Source organism: Bos indicus, chromosome 8 (genome assembly GCF_029378745.1).
Source record: "Bos indicus isolate NIAB-ARS_2022 breed Sahiwal x Tharparkar chromosome 8, NIAB-ARS_B.indTharparkar_mat_pri_1.0, whole genome shotgun sequence".
Taxonomy (NCBI): Eukaryota; Metazoa; Chordata; class Mammalia; order Artiodactyla; family Bovidae; genus Bos; species Bos indicus.
Window position 1 is genome coordinate 99974149 of NC_091767.1, and position 22574 is coordinate 99996722.

At 41.7% G+C, this 22574-nt stretch overlaps 1 protein-coding gene across 1 annotated transcript in view; it reads right to left on the reverse strand.

The window, feature by feature from the left end:
- Window positions 1-22574, reverse strand: part of SVEP1 (sushi, von Willebrand factor type A, EGF and pentraxin domain containing 1) — a 208721-nt gene that overhangs the window by 160571 nt on the left and 25576 nt on the right. The window contains exons 2-3 of the mRNA XM_070795267.1: window positions 12364-12619; window positions 8416-8592 (exon numbers count right to left, since the gene is read on the reverse strand). Coding sequence (XP_070651368.1) covers window positions 8416-8592; window positions 12364-12619 — 433 coding nt within the window. The remainder of the gene's footprint in view (window positions 1-8415; window positions 8593-12363; window positions 12620-22574) is intronic.

The window sequence follows — 22574 nt, forward strand, 5'->3', positions numbered from 1 at the left end:
TGGATGCCATCTTTATTTGCTCTCTCCTCTCGCCACACCTTGCTGATGGCCTCCTGGAGAGGAGTTTAGAAACTCATCTGGAGCCCCAATTTTTGTGACTACCATTCTGGGGACACCTCCAGATGGCCTGGCTCTGGCAGCCAGTGAGTCTTCCACTTGTAGACTGTATGTATTTGCATACTTTAAAAGCTGCTGCCTGAAGGTATGAATTCCAAACAGCCTGAATCTAGGTGCTGACTGAGATCCCTCCCCATTGGAACACCTGCAGGTTTTGCACACCCTCAACTAATGGGAGCCATTAAAAATAAAAATGCTGCTGCTAAGTCACTTCAGTCGTGTCCGACTCTGTGCGACCCCATAGACGGCAGCCCACCAGGTTCCCCGTCCCTGGGATTCTCCAGGCAAGAATACTGGAGTGGGTTGCCATTTCCCTCTCCAATGCATGAAAGTCAAAAGTGAAAGTGAAGTCTCTCAGTCGTGTCTGACCCTCAGCAACCCCATGGACGCAGCTTTCCAGGCTCCTCCGTCCATGGGATTTTCCAGACAAGAGTACTGGAGTCGGATGCCATAAAAATAAAAATAGGCTGTCCTATATAGCTCAGGGAACTCGACTCAGTAATGCTATGCTGCTGCTGCTAAGTCACTTCAGTCATGTCTGATTCTGTGCAACCCCACAGACGGCAGCCCACCAGGTTCCTCTGTCCCTGGGATTCTCCAGGCAAGAATACTGGAGTGGGTTGCCATTTCCTTCCCCAATGCATGCATGCGTACTAAGGCGCTTCAGCCGTGTCTGACTGTGCGACCCCATGGACAGCAGCCCACCAGGCTCCTCTGTCCATGGGATTCTCTAGGCTACAATACTGGAGTGGGTTGCCATTTCCTTCTCCACAATAATGCTCTATGGTGATCTAAATGGGAAAGAAATCCAGAAAAGAGGGGATATACGTATGGGTAGAGCTGATTCACTTTACTGCACAGTAGAAACTAACACAATATTGTAAAGCGATTCTACTCCAGTAAATTTTTTTTAATAATAAAGTACAATAAAATAAGCTGCTTGGACAATCACAAAAGTTTAAGAGACAACCAAGAGCTGGGGAGGGTTGAAAGATACAGGTCATCCCCTATATGGGGCCACTTCTTCAAGACTGAGAGAGCTCTCTGTTTTATCTAACACATAGAAAGCAATGTACAGAGACAAGGGAAATGAAACAGAGAAATATGTTCTAATCAAAGGAATAAGACAAAACTTCAGGGGAAAAAAAAAACACCTTAAATAGATATAAGTAATTTGCCTGATAAAGAGTTTAAAATCACGGTCATAAAGATGCTCACCAAACTCAAAGAAAACTGAGCGAACACAGTGAGAACTTCAACAAGAAATAGAAACTATAGTAAAGTACCAAACAGAAGTCACAGAGCTGCAGAAGACAATAAGTGAACTGAAATACAGTATTCTGACTTTGAAGTTGGGTAGTGTTTCACACCTACAGTCTAATGATACATGTTGTCCTGTTTTAACAATTATGATAGACTGGAAAACGCACCATCAGGACTGAATCCCTACCTCATTCAGTGGCAAACCAAACTAGCCCCGTCCAGGCAGCAGTGACCCATCCTCCTCAAGCTGATGAGAGCCACTGTCAACATGCCAGCAATATTCCCTCATAAAAAAGTGAATAGGAATACATTGTACAAATTCCTTACACCTTACAAATCCATTATTAGGCACAGCCGGGGAAGTTTTCTGGGAGAAAAAAATAGCCACGCTCTGCTCAGAGAACAAGATTTCCAAATGTTCTGGTTTCTATTCAAGAATGTCTACAGCTTTGTGTCCTTTCTCTTTCCAAAGAAATGATATAGTAGTTAGACAGGAAAATGAGTGTGTGTGCAGGGTGAGGGTGGAGATTTGTGTGCATATATTTACATGTGTAATAAGATATTTCCATGTAAATACTTCACTGTTTCCATTTCTATTGTGTATCCTCCTTTTATGAAAAATAATATAACTGGGGCTTCGGCTCATTATCTGGTCCTCGGCCTTGGCCCCCATCCAGGTATAATTTTCAACCTGCTCACCATTCCAAATTCACTGAAACGGAGCCTTGCCTGCAAAGCAGTGTCCTCAAGATGCCTATTGTCTCCATACTGTCTCTCAAATCCCTTGAGGGGAAATTCACAACAGCTGCAACTGCTTGGATTTACAAGAGGAGTTCATTGGCTATGCACAACTAGCCTTTTAAAATGACTCATCCAGGGAATTAACCATTACCATGCACTGTATTTGATTAATTGTTGACAAAAGTTAACCAAATGTCAATATTTTGCATTCAAGTAAACTGAATACATTCTTAAAAAGTCTTATCACGTGCCTTTGTGCTAAGGATCCCATGCTGCCCAAGGCGGATGTGGACACCAGGCAATTGCCTCAGATTTAGATAATGAGTTCTTTGTTTGCTCAAGATTCTGGTATTAAACTTGGCCTCATACTTACATCTGTTTTCTTGATGGGCATTGAAAGCAGGCAATGGGGATGCACAGTGAACTAGAAAATCACTGCCCATTAAATCACTAGTCTGATGAAGTAGGAACAAGGCAAACAGTTGTGGTGGGAAAGGGGACTTGAAGAAGCAGGAAAAAAGGTCTGAGAGATCAAATCTTGTGGTATTTGGGGGGAACTATAACTAGTTCCAGCTTTTAGCTCAAAGGGTAAAGAGAGGTCAAATCATACAACCTTTGTGCTCTGCTAAGGAACTTGTAGCTTATTCCATGAAGTGAAAGTCACTCAGTCATCTCAGACTCTTAGCAACCCCACTGACTATACAGTTCATGGAATTCTCCAGGCTGGAATACTGGAGTGGGTAGCCATTCCCTTCTCCAGGGTATCTTCCCAACCCAGGGATCAAACCCAGGTCTCCCACAATGCAGGTAGATTCTTTACTAGCTGAGCCACCAGGGAAGCCCAGCTTATTCCATAATGAGTAATAATTAAAAAACTGTAAGCAGTGGCAAGATCGGGTTAGTCCTTTCTGTCATTCAGTCTCTTCTTTTCCTGCCTTGTATTAGATTGAACTGCATGAAACTGCTACCTCGTGGGTTGAAAGTAAACAAACATTGATGCTCTCATAAGGGTCAAATTAAATAACAGCACTTTGCAATTATATTTTTAATTGTGTTTATTGGTTAAATGTCTATCTCTGTGGCTAGATGGTAGACTCCAGAGCCGGACAATTTTGGTTCATAAATCAGCTCTTATTAGCTGTGTGACTCTGGATAAGTTACTTAACCTCTCAGACTTCTAGTTTCCTTGTCTCTAAAGTGGAACACTATTCCTGAGAGTTATTCTGAACATTAAGGAGTTAACATATATCAATGCTTGAAATGGTATTTGAGATACAGTAAAGTGAGAGTCAGTCATGGATGACTGACTTTCAATCCCGTGGATGTATAGTCCGTGGGATTCTCCAGGCCAGAATACTGGAGTGGGTAGCCGCTCCCTTCTCCGGGGGATCCTCCCAACTCAAGGATCATACTGAGGTCTCCTGCATTGCAGGCAGATTCTTTACCAGCTAAGCCACCAGGGAAGCCCGAGATATAGCAAGTGCCACTAAAATATTGATATTGGCTATTATTATTATCCTCATCATCAGTTATTACTGCTATCATCAGCATCAGCCTCTTCATCACTTTCAAATGCCTTTGTTGACTGTGAAGAATGAGGAAAGTAAACCTAGAGCTAGAAACTGGAAGCACCTTCTTTTTGTTAGATTCCACAGGTTTTGAGTCTTCTTCCCTTAGCTTAAGTTCAATAACTAATCCTAGAAGGATATTTCTTCAACCTTTTAAACCTTCTCATGTAGTATTAAAATCCCATACCTGAATTTCTGAATTATACAAAATACCTGCAGTAAATGAAAATGAATTATGTCAGTTTTTTTTTAAAAAAGACAAAATATCAACAGCCTTTCATAAAGCACTGACTTACAACCAAAAAATAAAAACTTCCTTCGTGGGATGTACTTTCCTCATCTCCCAAGTGAATGTTGAGAAAGACGCTTATAGCTAGCTCTAGTATTCTGCTTTTCTACGAATTAACAAATACAGTTTGCCTCAGCATGTAACTTTTCCCCAGTCAAGCCAACAATCTCTACTTCAGTATACAATGGCACATTATCCTGCTGCCTTTTCTCATGCAGGATTCTTGCTTTTCACTGGATACTCATTAGGTCAATATGCTGTCCACCTTTAGAAGCTGCAGTGCTTCTTGATGGTACTCACCTGCATGCAGGGATTCTCCTTATCCTCCCAACAGCATGATTTCTCAAGTGAAGGCCACTAGTCACACCCAGAAGAGCAGGATTTACAAAAGAGATGCTGTCCTTTATATTCCAGTATCTCGTTCTTGAGATTAGCATTTTAGTGTTTATTCATTAGTTTTCTCACAATATTATCTCATAACCGTAACTACCACTGATTGAGAACTGACATGCCAGATACTGTCCTAGGCACTCCAAGTGTATTCTCTCAATTACCCAACCATCTATCTATACATATGTATATACATACCCATATCTACAGATATACTTAAGTATACATATATATTGGGTTGGCCAAAAAGTTTGTTTGGGTTTTTTATACAATGTTACAGAACAGTCTGAATGGATGTTTTGGCCAACCCACTATGTACATACACACATATATGTATGTATACACACACGTGTGAAACTCAAAGTGTTAGCTGCTCAGTCATGTCTGACTCTTCTGTCACCCATGGACTGTAGCCCATCAAGCTCCTCTGTCCATGGAATTCTCCAGGCAAGAGTACTGGCGTGGGTAGCCATTCCCTTCTCCACTGGGATCTTCCCGAGCCAGGGAGACTTTTCATCATCTGAGCCACTGGGTGTATGCATATATACATACATATATGTATATATACACCCAGTGGATCAGATGACAAAGAATACACACACACACATACACACACACACACATACACACACACACACACACACACATATAAAACTATACGATTACGAAGCCCATTTTACAGAAGGAACAGAGAATTAGAAGGACTTAATCATTCAAAGTGACATAGTTTGTGTCAGAGGCTGAAAGTGAGCCAGTCTTTCTGCATTTTTTAAACACTTTGAGTACAATTCAGTGTTTACGGTTTCTGAAAAGCAATGAATCCAAGAAGCTTTTCAGGAAAAAAATGCAAAATAAGCAGTATGATATTTTGGGAATAGGATTTAGAGAAAAATGTCCTGGGTCCCTTCCTGGGTCCTGCTGATCGCGGGTGGGATATGCCCTCTTGAGCAAAATACTCACCTTTCCCTGAGACTTCAATTTCCTCTTGTAGAATAAAGAGTTTAGAGCAGATAATCTCTAAGGTTTCTTTTGGCTCTAAAGAGAAATGATTTGCTTTGGAAAGGCATTGTTTCTACAATGAGGATAAATGCTCAGAATTCCAACTATTCTGAACAAAAGGTAACATTCTCTCCTGAAGCAAAAAAATAACTATCATCTAGCCATCCTTCAGATCTCAGTTTAGAGAGTAGGATATTAGCCTAACCTTCCCTGGGATCCCTCCTTCATACTGTATCAACACAGCACAGTCTGCGATTACAAATCGCTTTGTGTAGCTAGACTGTAAGTTCCTAGAAAGTAGGCACCATGTCTATCGGCCCACTGAACCCCTGCCTGGTGCCTAGCACAGGGCTTGGCACAGAGAAAGTGCTCAGGAACATCTATCAACCAACTGTATTTTAAAAGGGGCTCACGGCTTCCAGGTTTTCAGTACTGGATGATATAGAGCCAATATTTCTTTCTGCCTTTCCAAGCAGTAAGACTCTAGTAATGAGTCTTTCAGGTCATGGGAAGGTTATAATTTATTTTCTTAGCTCGTAGCATGCAGGAGAAACCAGTGATGAGCAGAGCCTACCACAAGTGTGCAAAGCACAACTCAGAGTTCCGATACCACTTTCTCCCATCCCTAAGAAACAAATATCGAAGATGATAACATCAACTTTTATATCAATGAACTGGATCTAGCTGAAATCTTGCACATAAGGAAGGCTTACTAACTGAAGCAAAGGGATGGATAAATGAATCCTTTTGTGCTTGGTGTTCCTGGCTAGAACCAGCAGCCAAAGCGCTTCTGTCCCCTCTGCTGAGGCTGCACTGATGGGCCCACCCACTGCATACATCTTAAAGACAGCTGTGCCTTTCAGCCTGGAATGCACAACTGGTGGCAGCCACAGGGACTTGGGTAACTGGGGGCAGTGGGTTTGTGAACCGCCTCCCTCTCTTCATGCAGCCTGTCCCCTGGGATGCAAGATTACAGTGCCCAGGAATGGTAGGGGCTGGGCACAGCATGGCTGAGGCTGCTGGGCAGCCACTCAGCAGCGGCTTATTGGCAGGGAACAGCTCAGTCTCGGACCACACGGAAACAGACGTGCTGACTACAGCATGCAGCAAAGAAAACGAGAGCTTCTGACTGTGTTTGGTGGGCTTGAAAGGGTGGAGGGAAGGAGGGGGCGTCAGGGAGGCTGCCAAGCTGTGCTGTTCATGGAAGTGTGGGAAGACTCAAGGGGAGGCGTTTTGCCAACTCAGAGGCAGTTGGGCTGACTCTCTACAACCCCCCTTTTTCCCCGCTTAAATGAGAAATCCTGCTGGGTGGAATGGGAACGGGGCCAAGAAAGGAGTGATTCTGCTGGGCAAGCGTGGATGCTTGCACCCAGGAAGGGTGTCCGCCAGATGGGATCAGGGCCAGTGGGATGGGGGAGGGGAGGAGGAGAAGAAACTGAGGGAAGGGAGATGAGGGGCAATGAGAATGAAAGTCAGTATCAGAGATTGGGACCAGCAGATGCCACCACTTATATACAGCAAGGATCAATAAGGTTCTACTGTACAGCACAGGAAACTATACTCAATGTCCTGTGAGAAACCACAATGGAAAAGAGGATTAAAAAGAGAATGTATACATGTATAACTGAATCACTTTGCTGTACAGCAGAAACGAACAACATTGTAAATCAACTACACTTCAATTTTAAAAAACAAATAACAGCAAGTAGAAAAAGCAAAAAGAAATGTTCCACGAGGAGAAGAAAAGAGAGAAAAACAGATCAGGTCAAAACTGGGAAGTTCAACCCTGGAAGAGCCACATTTCTGTGTTACAGAGCAGACCTACCTACCTTCCAAATGTCAAAATGAAACAACATTCACACGAAACAAGCAGTGAACAGCCGCACCGGACAGTATAAAGTAAGCCTACTGCCCGGAAATTCTCCTGGTGGGTGTTAATTTCCATGGGAATACATTTTTCCCAAGCAGCAAACCACGGAAGAGTTGTTTAAAAAGAAACAAAAAAAACCTCTAAAAACCATGCTGCTTTTTAAGTAAAGTAGAACAAATAAGATGCTGTCACAGAAAAACCACACACTACTTCTAAATAGTCGATATTTCCTAAAATATAATTTAAAACACAAGAATCCTAAGTTGTTTTTCTAACAAAATATTAAAATTACAAAGATATTATGGTAAGGAAACCTAGAGGTAAAATTACAGATGTCAAAGAAGTGAATTCCATTTTGAAGTGATGTCACTTTTAGAGCTTTTTGATGTTCCTTTGTGGAGACTTATGAGGAGCTAAAAGACCATAAAGTGAATGTTACATTTTTTGGTGACAATCCCACAAGCTCCAGGTGCCCTGAGGACCAGAATCCCACTTGTTTCAATCTCTCACAGAGGATGAAGCATATTTTGACAATTTGGCTATTGACTGATTACAAATAAAAAGCCCCAAACCTTCCCCCTTCCCAGATCTGGATCTAGGCTTCAAGAGGTCCTTGAAGCCTTCCACTTCCTCTTGGAACTCTGTGCCCACCACGTGAACAAGACTGGGGGGCCTCATGGAGTCTGAGAAGCCACATGAACAACACCCTAGAGGTCCTGGGCAAGCCTGGGCAAGTCCCCAGGTCCCCAGCTAGCTGATGTGCAAACAGGTGAGAGAACTCAGGTAAGATCAGCAGGGCAGCCAACCCTACTCAGGGTCAACCACAAATTGAGGACCAAACGTGCTGCCCAACTGATTCACTGATTCATAAGCAATATCAAATACTCTTGGGACTTCCCGGGTGGTCCGGTGGTTAAGACTTTGCTTTCCAGTGGAGGGGGAGCACGTTCCATCCCTCGTTGGGGAACTAAGATCCCAAGTGCCTCATGGCCAAAAAAACAAAATAAAAACGAAGCAATATTGTAACAAATTCAAGAAAGACTTTAAAAATGGTCCACATTAAAAAAAAAAATCTAAAACCAATACTAAATTCTTTGTGGTTAAGCCATTGAGCGCGGGGCTCCTTTCCTACAGAGCAACAAGGCAACTGATACAGTTGACACAGACCAGACACTCACCTGTGCATTCGTACTGGAGACCTTTCCCGTAATAGCCCTTCTCACAGATGCACTCAAACTGACCCGTGTGAGTCCCACATTTGCAGCTTGCCATCTGGTCACAGCAGTCTTTGCCGGCTTCACACAGATAGGAGCAATGGGACATATCCTCTTGAATAAAACTCCCAGAAGGCAGATCTACAAGCACATACGACAGGGAGGTCACAAAAAAAAGGAATGAGCAGTGGAATGTTACATTCTCTTGTTACGAGGAAATATCTTTTCATTTCCGTCAAATTCCCAATCGCTCCCCACTCCCATCCGAATAGCAAAGTGTGTGATTTGCACAAGCACAGGCTGGGGATTTGGTGCGGCCGGTTAAGCTCTTTCAGTCTGGGACCTCATCCTCAGTTCTCCAGGCCAGGCAGGGTCAGGCAGAAATTGAGTCGTTTCAGTGAGGAATCTCCAGATGCAGCAGGAAGTTATGCAGTCGGTTCTCCAGGTCAGTCTCCTGGCTTCCCCACCAGCATGAGGTCAGGCAGCAGTAACCAGATTTCTAGAGTCCCTGCTCAAATAAACAAATAAAGCTGCAGCCCTGACTGCTGCCTAAAGAGTGTTGATTACGGGCAACTGGCTTAAAACACATACCTTTACTTCTATAATTATTTGATTGAAGACTGAAACAATGGCACCACACACGTTGAGTCACAGAACTAGGATCTGGTTTGTCTCTCAATTCTAAATAAATTTTCACATGTAAAAGGTGACCATTACTGATTACTCGAGCCATGCTCTGAAGTGAGCCATGCTGGGAATTCAAGAACCCAGGCAGAGCTGTCCTGTTCTGAAAGTGACTTAACAGGGCAGGGTAAAGTTGATTATGACTTACCAAGAATCGATGGCCTAGAATCAGGCACACAGTAAGTTCTATTTACCCTGTGGAAGAGGTTCAAAAGTCCCAGCCTAAATTTCAGTACTAGGTCCATGGTGGTAGGCCCAGATACAGTGATGGGCTCACAGTAGGAGCTCAAATGGGTGAGTTTCAGCAATACACATGAACTGCTAATGAATACCCAGAAAAGAGACAGGTGATGGCCTCAGTTATGGAACATCTCTCTCAACGCATTAAGACCCGAACAATAATAGACAGGGACAAAGTAAAGGGAAGAGTCCAGCCCTAAGAGAAAGAGACTAGTACAGCCAAGTACCCTATTAAAGCCCCACGCAATAGACTGTGGTGTGGGTATGCAACATGGGCACCCAGGAATTACCTCTGAGACACAGGTTGATCTGGAAGTCTAGGGAGCAAGAAAAATGGAGCTGTAAGATTGGTGCACTGGCATTTAGGTCTGGAAGAGATAAGTGAACAACTTGTATATGGGGAAAGCTATTATTCTAGAACCTACGTCCACTGAGAATGGCCACAAACACAGACAGTCTTGAGGCCAAAAGTACACTAAGTTGTTTCAGTCATTTCCAACTATTTGCAACCTCATGGACTGTAGCCCTCCTGGCTCCTCTGTCCACGGGATTCTCCAGGCAAGAATACTAGAGTGGGTTGCCACTTCCTTCCCCAGGGGATCTTTCTGACTCAGGGATTGAACTTGTATCTCTTAAGTCTCTTGTGTTGGCAGGTGGGTTCTTTACCACTAGAGCCACCCTGGGAATCTTAAAAAGTGGATTCATCCAAATTGAAAGTAGTTTCAGCAGACCCCAAAATACAGAGAACCAGTGGTTACCAGTAGGGGGATGGGCAATAGAGGGGTGGTGGAGTGAGAGGCACAAACTACTGGATGTGAATTACGCTACAAGGATGTATTGTACAACATGGGGAATACAGCCAGTATTTTGCAATAACTAAATGGAAAGTAACTTTAACAATTGTATGAAAATTAAAAACTATTAAAAAAAAAAAGGATGCAACTTCAGAGAACATCAAGACAGGGGAAATGAGGTTAATTTCTTTTGCTATGATCACATTTTTCAGAAAAAAACAGGATCTTTTATTACAGAATCTGGAAACTCCCATCAGAGTAGTACACATTTTAGATACTAGTTTACAGTAATAAAAGTTATGCCTTTCAAAACCCTGTTGCAATATGGTAACCAAAATCCTTTCCTTGAAGACTCTATCCCATCCAGTTTCTGACTCACATTAGGGCAGAAGGCCCCCATCCTCCAAGACAGAAGGCTGGTAGGACTGGAAACAAGTCCTCTAAGACACAGCTAATAACACTCATAATTTCATAATCCCAGCTAGTGCAACAGCCATTCTGTCTTCCCACTCAACATATCACTTTTCCCAGAGAAAAGGACAAACAAAAAAAGTCCCAGGTAGTGAACTTCTGCCATGTGCCAAATATTACATTGGTGAAATTGAAATATTTCATTTAATCCTCTTGACAAAACTATATGGCACATGTTATAATAGCTCCATTTTAAAAGCAGAGAAAACTGAAGGTCACAGATGTTAGATAAATTGCCTAAAATAATAGCAATAATGGACAGTCATTGACAGCTTAGTATTATAAGCCCTCAGTAAGTTTTCTAGTCGCTTTCTATGTATTAATCCATGTATTCCTTGGAACAAACCCTATGAAGTAGATAGTCTTCTTCTATCCTATTTCATCAATAAGAAATCTAAGGAGTACAAAAGCTAAATAATTTGGTCAAAGCCACTCAGTTACTAGTTGACTGACTGGGACTTTTTTTTGCTATATCCACAGGTAGCCTGAGATGCTGCTCCAAACTCTTCTGTTGGAACTACAGTAGGGCTGACCCATTTATTTTGTGTGTATATTAGTCACTCAGTTGTGTCCAACTCTTTGTGATCCCATGGACTATATAGCCCCTCAGGCTCCTCTATCCATGGAATTCTCCAGGCAAGAATACTGGAGTGGGTAGCCATTCCCTTCTCCCAGGGATCTTCCTGACCCAGGGATTGAACTGGGTGTCCTACATTGCAACAGAGTCTTTACCATCTGAGCCACCAGGGAAGTTTATCACTAATTGTGAGGAAATCTTGTGTTGCCATGATTTACCCATCAAACTGAATCTTTTACATGGATATCTGAAAGATCAAGCCTAATTTGCTCCATGGCTTTGGTCTGAGGCTATATCCTCGATCCCCTACTTCAAATCTACACTTTCTCTTCTGGATCACAGTAACATACATGCCCATACTACACCTGGAAGTTCATCATCTGACTTAAGTCATTCAACTAAACATCACTATAAACAGTGTGCAAGGAACTTAATGAATGGATTTACTGATGCTATCCTCTGTTGCTCTCACTGCTCTTCAGTTTATCCATAAGCATATCATATGCTATGCTATGCTAAGTCCCTTCAGTCATGTCCGACTCTGTGTGACCCCATAGACGGCAGCCTACCAGGCTCCCCTGTCCCTGGGATTCTCCAGGCAAGAACACTGGAGTGGGTTGCCATTTCCTTCTCCAATGCATGAAAGTGAAAAGTGAAAGTGAAGTCGCTCAGTCATCAGGTCAATAAATACGTGTTAAGTATTTATTATCCCTCTAATCTTCACGAATATTTCTGGAAACATTCTGGTGAGATTCACGAAGGCTGTCTCTCAATGTTTACTTCATCCTTCCAGATAACTGTAGATGAAATCTAAGTCAAGGTTCCTGACTCCGTGTGTGGCCTTAAAACACACCTCCATTCATTCCCCTGATTCTAATGGTCCTGGGTGGAAGCATACGGATATTTTAGTGAAAATATATCACAGCTGTTAAAAAACAAAACAATACTCCTGTTGCAAGGTCAGAGTGTCATCTCTATGTATGAAGTTCAACACATCTCATAATACACAAGGGGTGCGTGGCTAGCACGCTCAGCAAAGACCCCATAGGTCTTGGTATTGCCTTCCCTGCGGGGTGGGTTTCAAGCAGTAAGCAAGAAGGAAACCCCATATAAAGGCACTGTGGTATGCCATTAAGCTTCCATTACCTTCATGCAATGCCCGGCGAGCTAAAGCCTCAAATTCTTCAAAACTGTGGAGCAGATAGCAATGTTCCTCCTTTGGGATGGAAGCCATGTCATTCAGCTCTCGAATGTTTCCTTGCCATATGCCAAATGTAAATATTTCCACTCCAAAATCTCGCAGTGATGCCGCAATGGGTCTTGGGTCTCCCCCGTTGGAATATCCATCCGTAATGAGAAATATAACTTTTGTTGAGTTTTCTCTAGAATGACGAAGAATTTGCTGTAACAAAACAGAGAAAGTTAGTATGAGTCTGTACTGTGTGTCCTACTCTGCGCCTCCCTTACTAGGCAACGGAGTGCTTGTGTACAGCATTAACATTCTACAAGCGTGAGGAATGGAGCTCTGATCAGTGAGGGTAAAACAAACAGGCACAGATAAGCGCCTATGACAGTCTTCTCACAGAACCATAATAAAACTCAAAAGCATTTTGTAACATCATCAGTGTCCTCATCATCACTATGATTATTGCCATGCGTGCTAAGTTGCTTCAGTCATGTCCGACTCTGCTTGACCCCATGGACTGTAGCCCACCAGGCTGCTTGGGCCATGGGGATTCTCTTGTCAAGAATACTGGAGTGGACTATCATGCCCTCCTTCAAGGGATCTTCCCAACCCAGGGATCGAACCCAGGTCTCCTTCATTGAGGGGAGATTCTTTACTGTTTGAGCCACTGTAGAAGTCCATAAAAATTACTTAGCATAGAGCTTGCTAATAAAGAGCAACAAATGTTTACGGAATGAATTTGTATTATCAATTATTGTTAAGCTATTTTTAAATTGATTTTCAGGCTCAAAATTTGGACCAAATCTGAGTCCTATATATCTACTTCCTAGCATATCTAGCTAGCTACCCACTTACCTACCTAGCTGAACCACCTCATGCTCAAACAGTAAAAGCTGAACCAGAAGAAAATTTAGCAGAATACGTCTTTTCCAGAGTTAACCATGGCTCACTTGCTTCCTCTATTTGTTTTTCCACTGTTCTTCCAAAATTGGAGAATTGCTTCAACACTTCGTCTTTTTTGGACCACCCAGTATCAGCACAAAAATCAGCTGTTTTTTCGGTGGTGTCCTATCTTCATGAGAAAATACTACCGCTTCACTCAATTTGTTAGTTGGGCTTTAATGTTTTAGGATAAGTGAGTTATGCTTTATAGTGTTACATGCTATTCCTTCTCATACATAAAAAGAAAAAAAACAAGCCTTTTTAAAAAGGTGTATATTTTATTGCCATTGATATTTTGTAATATCATACTGTAGAGGCACAGAAGATTCAATGGTTGGCCTGGTTTATAATTAAACTCGCTGATATTGCTGTTCATTAGAAATGGGTCAGAAAGGTAAAGAAGCACCAGGGGACATTTTCTGGCAAGTCCTTAGAAAGAATTCCATGTTTTTAGGCAGTGATTCAAGAAGAGCAACATTGGAACCTAGGGTTCTGTTAATGTTAAAAGAAGATATTATGATCTTAAAAATAACTTTGCCTCAATTCATTTTAGGGGACAGACTCAACTATAAGCTCTAGATTCTCAGATTTTAAGATTCATGTCTATAGACAACATATTTCATTGGTACATAATCAAGAAGGATTTATTCTAATTCAGTAATTGCTGCCAACTTGTTTTAGAGTCTATGAGCAAAAGATAACGCTGTTAAATCTGAATTTATAAACAAACTAAAAATTACTCTGGAAAACATCTGGAAAGCCAGCATTTTGAGAAAAGGTATTCAAACACTTCACTCCACTCCTTCGCCAAAACCAAGTGAAGTATAAACAACAAAGTCCTAATGTACAGCACAGGGAACTATACTCAATATCCTACGATAAACCACAATGGAAAAGAACATGAAAAAAAGAATGTATACATGTGTACAACTGAGTCACTTGGCTGTACAGCAGAGATTGGCACAACACTGTAAATCAACTATACTTCAATTAAAAAAACAGTGAAATAAAGAAAAACAAAGAGTGCCGAGGGGCCACACTGAAGACAGGAACTGAGGACAGGTGTGTGTTGCAGGGAAACGTGAGATACTAATGGAGACATTTACCAAGGACACACACCAAGGGGCTCAATTGACAGTCTCAAAAGTCTTAGTGCCCCCCCCATTTAGCTTCAAATTTATTGGCATAAACTAATCATAATAAGATCTGTTTACTGTCGACATCAAAATGCTTGGCTCTTAAAGCTTAAAAATCTACCCTCTTGATGAGTGACAGAAGATGTGAATGAATACTAGGTACATGAGAGCTAATTCCTGACTCCAGACAAGGAAAGAACCTCTGAATGACTCTCCTCAAAATGAACAGAAGTAACTAATGTTGGTGAGAACGGGGTGAAAAGGGAACACATGTACACTGCTGCTGAGAATGTAAATTGGTGCAACCACTGTGAAAGACAGTATGGAGGCTGTGCAAAAATCTGAAAATAGAACTGCCATATGTCCCAGCAACGCTACTCCTGGGTCTATAGCTGAAGAAAGCAAAAAAAAAAAAAAAAAAATGAAAGATACATGCACCTCAAAGTTCATAGCGGCATTATTCACAAATGCCAAGATCAGGAAGCAATCTAAGTGTCTGTAAACAGATGAATGGATAAAAAGAAGTGGTATATATACACAATGCAATATTCAGTTCAGTTCAGTTCAGTCACTCTGTTGTGTCCGACTCTTTGCAACCCCATGAATCACAGCATGCCAGGCCTCCCTGTCCATCACCAACTCCTGGAGTTCACTCAAACTCATGTCCATCGAGTCGGTGATGCCATCCAGCCATCTCATCCTCTGTTGTCCCCTTCTCCTCCTGCCCCCAATCCCTCCCAGAATCAGGGTCTTTCCAATGAGTCAACTCTTCGCATGAGGTGGCCAAAGTATTGGAGTTTCAGCTTCAGCATCAGTCCTTCCAATGAACACCCAAGACTGATTTGCTTTAGGATGGACTGGTTGGATCTCCTTGCAGTCCAAGGGACTCTCAAGAGTCTTCTCCAACGCCACAGTTCAAAAGCATCAATTCTTTGGCACTCAGTTTTCTTCACAGTCCTACTCTCACATCCATACATGACCACAGGAAAAACCATAGCCTTGACTAGATGGACCTTTGTTGGCAAAGTAATGTCTCTGCTTTTGAATATGCTATCTAGGTTGGTCATAACTTTCCTTCCAAGGAGTAAGCGTCTTTTAATTTCATGGCTGCAATATTACATATCCATAAAAAAGAAAGAAAATTTGACATCTTCCGCAAGATAGATTTGGAGGGCACTAGGCTAAGTGAAATAAGTCAGACAAGAAAGACAAATACTATATGGTATTATGTGGAACCTAAAATGTACAACAAACTAGTGAATATAACAAAAAAGAAGCAGACGTACAGATATGGAGGACGAACTAGTGGTTACCAGTGGGGAGACAAAGGGAGGGGCAAGATAAGGCTAGGGGAGTGGGAAGTGCAGACTACTGGGTGTAAGGTAGGCTACAAGGATGTGTTGTACAACACGGGGGACAAAACCAATATTTTATAATAACTGCAACTGGAATGCAACCTTTAAAGTTGTATAACAAGTAAAAAATAATAAAGAAAAAAAAAAAAACTCCAAGGAGAGAAAGAGAGTTCGAGAACAAGAGATTTTAGATATTGCTGTGAGGTTCTCTGCTCTACACCAATCTCTCCATATCTCCCAACTCAGTCACAGAAGGAGTATGACTGACATCCCTTTATGGGGATGGGTATAGGGATGTATGAGTTCTCATTCCATGTGCTTATTTAGGATAGTGCTAAGTCCCACAGAAGTGCCACTGGTCACAGTGATATGAGGCAACAGAACATAACTATGTGGGATGATCAAGGGAAGAGGACCTGATGAGTCTTGTATATTCCTGGAGAGACTTAGGAGAGAGAATCAGTGCAATGCGAAGACTTCTGGAGCAGTCCTGCAATATTTAGGATGTGTTGGAGAAGACTCTTAAGAGTCCCTTGGACTGCAAGGAGATCCAACCAGTCCATCCTAAAGGAAATCAGTCCTGAATATTCATTGGAAGAACTGATGCTGAAGCTGAAACTCCAATACTTTGGCCACCTGATACAAAGAACTGACTCATTTGAAAAGACCCTGATGCTGGGAAGGATTGAAGGCGGGAGGAGAAGGGGATGACAGAGGATGAGATGGTTGGATGGCATCACCAACTCATGACATGAGTTTGAGTGAACTCCGGGAGTTGGTGATGGACAGGGAGGCCTGGCGTGCTGCAGTCCATGGGGTCGCAAAGAGTCAGACACGACTGAGTGACTGAATTGAACTGAACTAAGTGGCTGACAGCATGGACCATGGAAGCCACGCCTCTCTCAAACTGCCTGAGAGGAGAAATCCTGGAAGAAATCCTGGAAGCCATAAGATATGACTGCACCAAGGTGACAAAGATGACAAACCCATATGCAGACGACCAACAATGATCATTGTGACCACTGATGAGAGAACTGAGACAATTCCAGAGGATGGTCATGCAGAGAATGTCAGGACTGAGGGGTGGACAACTCCTCCCACGCTGCTGCTTTGCAGAAGCTCCAAAGCTTAGATTCAACTAGAGAGTGAAAGGGAAGAGGAAAACCTTTCTGAATGTGGCTCAGTTTCCAACAGTGAAGTCCTTGAGACATGTCTTATTTGAGTTTGCTTGAAGTTTTCTGTCATCGGATGAAGTCTCAAAATAGAAATGACAGTTGGTATTAGAAAAAAAAAATACTTGAAAAAGATCTTAATTGGTGGATAGGAAAATATTTTCTTTTTTAATAAACACAGTTTCTCTTCCTGATGTAACCTTGTGATATCTTAGAAAATAGGTAGGAAAAACTTTTAGAACTCTACCATCCACACCTTATTTAGAGGAAGACACAAAGACTAGCGACGAAGGGCAGGGGGAGGGAGAGAAGGAGGTCACTTGATTCAACCTCCTTGCAGCCCAGCTCAAATGTATTCAGAGGTGACAAAGGCAAGGACAACTTCAGACAAAAGCCTAGTCTCGTCCCCAAATGAAACTTCCTTGAAGGCAGGCATTTTTGTCTATTTTTCAATTCCTTAATTCCCAATGTCTAGCACAGTGCTTGGCAAATAGTACACACTCAGTGAATCAGATCAGATCAGATCAGATCAGTCGCTCAGTCGTGTCCGACTCTTTGCGACCCCATGAATCATAGCACGCCAGGCCTCCCTGTCCATCACCAACTCCCGGAGTTCAAACTCACATCCATCGAGTCAGTGATGCCATCCAGCCATCTCATCCTCTGTCGTCCCCTTCTCCTCTTGCCCCCAATCCCTCCCAGCATCAGAGTCTTTTCCAATGAGTCAGCTCTTCTCATGAGGTGGCCAAAGTACTGGAGTTTCAGCTTTAGCATCACTCCTTCCAAAGAAATCCCAGGCTGATCTCCTTCAGAATGGACTGGTTGGATCTCCTTGCAGTCCAAGGGACTCTCAAGAGTCTTCTCCAACACCACAGTTCAAAAGCATCAATTCAGCACTCAGCCTTCTTCACAGTCCAACTCTCACATCCATACATGACCACTGGAAAAACCATAGTCTTGACTAGACGGACCTTTGTTGGCAAAGTAATGTCTTTGCTTTTGAATATGCTATCTAGGTTAGTCATAACTTTCCTTCCAAGGAGTAAATGTCTTTTAATTTCATGGCTGCAGTCACCATCTGTAGTGATTTTGGAGCCCCAAAAAATAAAGTCTGACACTGTTTCCACTGTTTCCCCATCTATTTCCCATGAAGTGATGGGACCAGATGCCATGATCTTCGTTTTCTGAATGTTGAGCTTTAAGCCAACTTTTCACTCTCTACTTTCACTTTCATCAAGAGGCTTTTTAGTTCCTCTTCACTTTCTGCCATAAGGGTGGTGTCATCTGCATATCTGAGGTTATTGATATTTCTCCTGGCAATCTTGATTCCAGCTTGTGTTTCTTCCAGTCCAGCATTTCTCATGATGTACTCTGCATATAAGTTAAATAAGCAGGGTGACAATATACAGCCTTGACGAACTCCTTTTCCTATTTGGAACCAGTCTGTTGTTCCATGTCCAGTTCTAACTGTTGCTTCCTGACCTGCATACAAATTTCTCAAGAGGAAGATCAGGTGTTCTGGTATTCCCATCTCTTTCAGAATTTTCCACAGTTTATTGTGATCCACACAGTCAAAGGCTTTGGCATAGTCAATAAAGCAGAAATAGATGCTTTTCTGGAACTCTCTTGCTTTTCGATGATCCAGCGAATGTTGGCAATTTGATCTCCGGTTCCTCTGCCTTTTCTAAAACCAGCTTGAACATCAGCAAGTTCACGGTTCACATATTGTTGAAGCCTGGCTTGGAGAATTTTGAGCATTACTTTACTAGCATGTGAGATGAGTGCAATTCTGTGTCAGTTTGAGCATTCTTTGGCATTGTCTTTGTTTGGGATTGGAATGAAAACTGACCTTTTCCAGTCCTGTGGCCACTGCTGAGTTTTCCAAATTTGCTGGCATATTGAGTGCAGCACTTTCACAGCACCATCTTTCAGGATTTGGAATAGCTCAACTCAGTGAACAGTCAATAAACAGCAGCCCATAGTACAGCCAGCGCTCAGTCCAAAATCCTTGGTGTCAACTTACCTGTTGTCTCTTCTTGTATACTGCTTTAGAAAGCTTCCCCTCCCTAAAATATTCTCATATTCTTTTCTCTAATACTTCTGTTTTTCTTTAAAAAATTATTAAATCCATACACTTTTCTTTGATGTGAAGTAGATACTCCCTTTATTTTTATCCAACTTCATAAGCCATTTTCCTCAAATCATTTACTGACTGACCTGTTATTTTCCTGGCTAGAGCCTCTTTTATTCTGTTTTACTTATTTCTTTGCCTACTCTTGGTCAATACCACATAGTTTTGGTTACCACACCTTCATAGTATTTTTTTCATATCTGGTGAGGGAAGTCTAACATCCTTTTATTTCCGCTTTTAAAAAGCTTGCAGTTAACCTTGAAAATTCTCTTCTCCAATACAGCTTGAGAGTCAGTTTATCAAATTCTTCCAAGACACAGAGGCCAAAAAGCAAACAGACAGAATCAAGGGCCGGCCCCACGAGAAATGACCATCCTTAGAACCCTGACCATTTATCACTGAGAGGAACCAAGAATTCTTGAACAAATGATTAATTCAGGTCAAGAAATATACAACATGAGCTTAGAATATTCTGTCATGACAGAAAGCAAAGAAGCACTTAAATGCTATGAAGACACAACAAAGTGAATCAGAAGCCAGTCTGAAGAAAGTTCCTTCTATCCTTCTGGCCAAAGAAGTGTATCAGTAAAAATAATAACTGGAGTTGAATTTAAATATATCAAGTATGATACATATATATGTGTGTGTATGTGTGTGTGTGTGTGTGTGTGTGTGTGTACTTACGATGGCAACCCACTCCAGTGTTCTTGCCTGGAGAATCCCAGGGACGGGGGAGCCTGGTGGGCTGCCGTCTATGGGGTCGCACAGAGTCGGACACAACTGAAGCGACTTAGCAGCAGCAGCAGCAGCACACAACTCAAGCAAAAAGTCCTCTCAGTATAAATAATAACTGAAATAAACTGAAACACACACACATTTTTTAGTTCAGTGTCACCTCTTGGGAAAAATCCAATTATCTGTTTTGGATGGCATAAAGTGAGACATTATTTTGTGTCTTTAAAGTTATACATATGTTTCAAAGGGTAACCCCTAGCTCTAGTTCGTCAAAATGTGGGCAAGTTGTGTTTACACCACCCTTGCCCTTTACTTAAAGTGATAAAGTCTGTCTGAGTTGTTCCACATGGAAATCATAACGTAACCTCTATGGACATCCCCTAAAAGCTTTTGCTCATCTTCTCTCTCCCTTCTATAAGGCTGTGACAATGAATGGTAAACAAGACACTGAAAAAGTGACAATTGTGATGGCGAGGAGAAGAGGAAACAATGTAAACTTTTTTTTTTCGTTTGATATTCTTGACAGTGCCTGGCACAGAGTATACGCTCATAAATATTTATTCAATGAATGAATGAATGAATGAATAAGTGAAGCAGATAAATTCGAGGATTTGCTGGAGAGAGTTCATGAGTAGGTTGGTCTTAATTGAGCAGTGGGAATATACAGCATGTGTGTGTGTATGTGTGTATGCTGTATGTTGTATAGGTTTGCACAAAAAAGATAAAGCTTTCTTTGTGTGCTGTTATCATCCTTCTGACACAAATACCATCTTGCAATATTAATCTTAACTCCTGTCAATAACATTCCTTAATATCCAGGTTAGGATTTGCAGAGACTTCTGGCTGTACTACTTATTATGTATAAAACTCTTTAAGCTGTGATTCTATTTTTCTTTTCTTGCACAGAACTGCTGTTACGGGAACCATTATATCTGTTGGCAAGACAATATATTAAGCTTAAAATAGTAAGAAGAATAGCAGGCCTAGAAGTCCAAGCAAAGAATTACACAAGATCTGGGTTTGGAATGTACTTTAACGATCGAGGTGGGGGAGTGGATGATTTACTGAAAATAATTTACCCCTCCCCCAATCTCTGGGCTTCATCATACTTGAATAAGAACATAATTCAATAAAAACATTTTTTCGTCCCACAGATTTAAGAAGTAAATAGATCTGTGGTAATGTTGGTGGAATGTGGTAGAGGACCAACTCTTGATTCTCCTCTTCGTGTTCCTGAAATAGTTTACATCATCTGCAATCCTTTGAAAAGCATTTAAGAAATGGAATTTTTTGTCCAGAATATTGAATGAGGCAAACCCTTTGTGGCCAACAAGAAACTCAATGTGAACTTTGTATAGCGAAAGGTTATCACCATCTGTATTGTATCAAGCTCTGATTAGTTTGTATAAATATCTGGCAGGGAAGTAAGCTTCCCTTGTCCAGTAAGAGTCATTAGAATGATAAAAATGCAGGGTTGTGTAACCTTGTTCTAACACCCGAGATCCATCACCATTACACAAGATTGCAATCCCCTCTCCCCACACCCTCCAAGTTAGACCACAAGAGAACTGCTTTGAAAAATGATCTTGAAAGAAAAAGAGAGGTTACAACAATGCTGACGTGGGTACAATATTTGCCCTTGGGCTCCATTAATTAAACCACATGTAGATATAACACCAACCTCAGCACAACCTGAGTTGCAATTACTCCCTGTGGCCAACCTTGACTGAAGACAGCAACTGGAGAAACTTATAAGTCATCTTTTAAGAAAAATTTGATTCTGTGAATCGATACCTATTATGATTCTATCGAAGCCACCTTCCTCCAGGGAGCAGAAAATTAGTAAAGTATGCCAGTATTTCAACTTGTTTTCCACGTATGTTTTTTTCCATGTTAGGAAACATTAAGTACAAACAAGACACCCTAGGGATTGTAAATTGGTACAGCCACTATGGAAAACAGCGGAGAGGTTCCTCAAAAAAATAAATTTGAGTTGCCATGTGATTCAGGAATCCTACTGGGCACCTCCCCAGACAAAACTGTAATTCAAAAAGATATGTGCACGCCTATGGTGATGGACAGGGAGGCCTGGTGTGCTGCGATTCATGGGGTTGCAAAGAGTCAGACATGACTGAGCGACTGATCTGATCTGATCTGATTTTCATAGCAGCATTATTCACCATAGCCAAAACATGGAAACATCCTATATGTTCATCAGACGAATGGATAAGGAAGATGTGGTCTGTACACACACACACACACACACACACACACACACACACACACACTGGAATACTACTCAGCCATAAAAGAACAAAGTAATGTCATTTGCAGCAATATGAATGGATTTGGAGACTACCATTCTAAGTGAGGTAAGTCAGAAAGATAAAGACAAATACCATATGATATCACTTTATCTGTAGAATCTAAAATATGACACAAGTGAACCTATCTGTGAAACAAAAACAGACTCAGAGACATAGATAACAAGCTGTGGATGCCAAGGGGTTGGGGGTGAGGGAGAGATGGATTGGGAGTTGGGGTTAGCAGATGCAAACCAGAAATATATATAGAATGGATGAACAACAAAGTCCTGCTAGAGAGCATAGAGAATTACATTCAATCTCCTGTGATAAACCAAAATGAAAAAGAATTTTTAAAAGAATACACACACGTATACATACATTTGTATAACTGAAT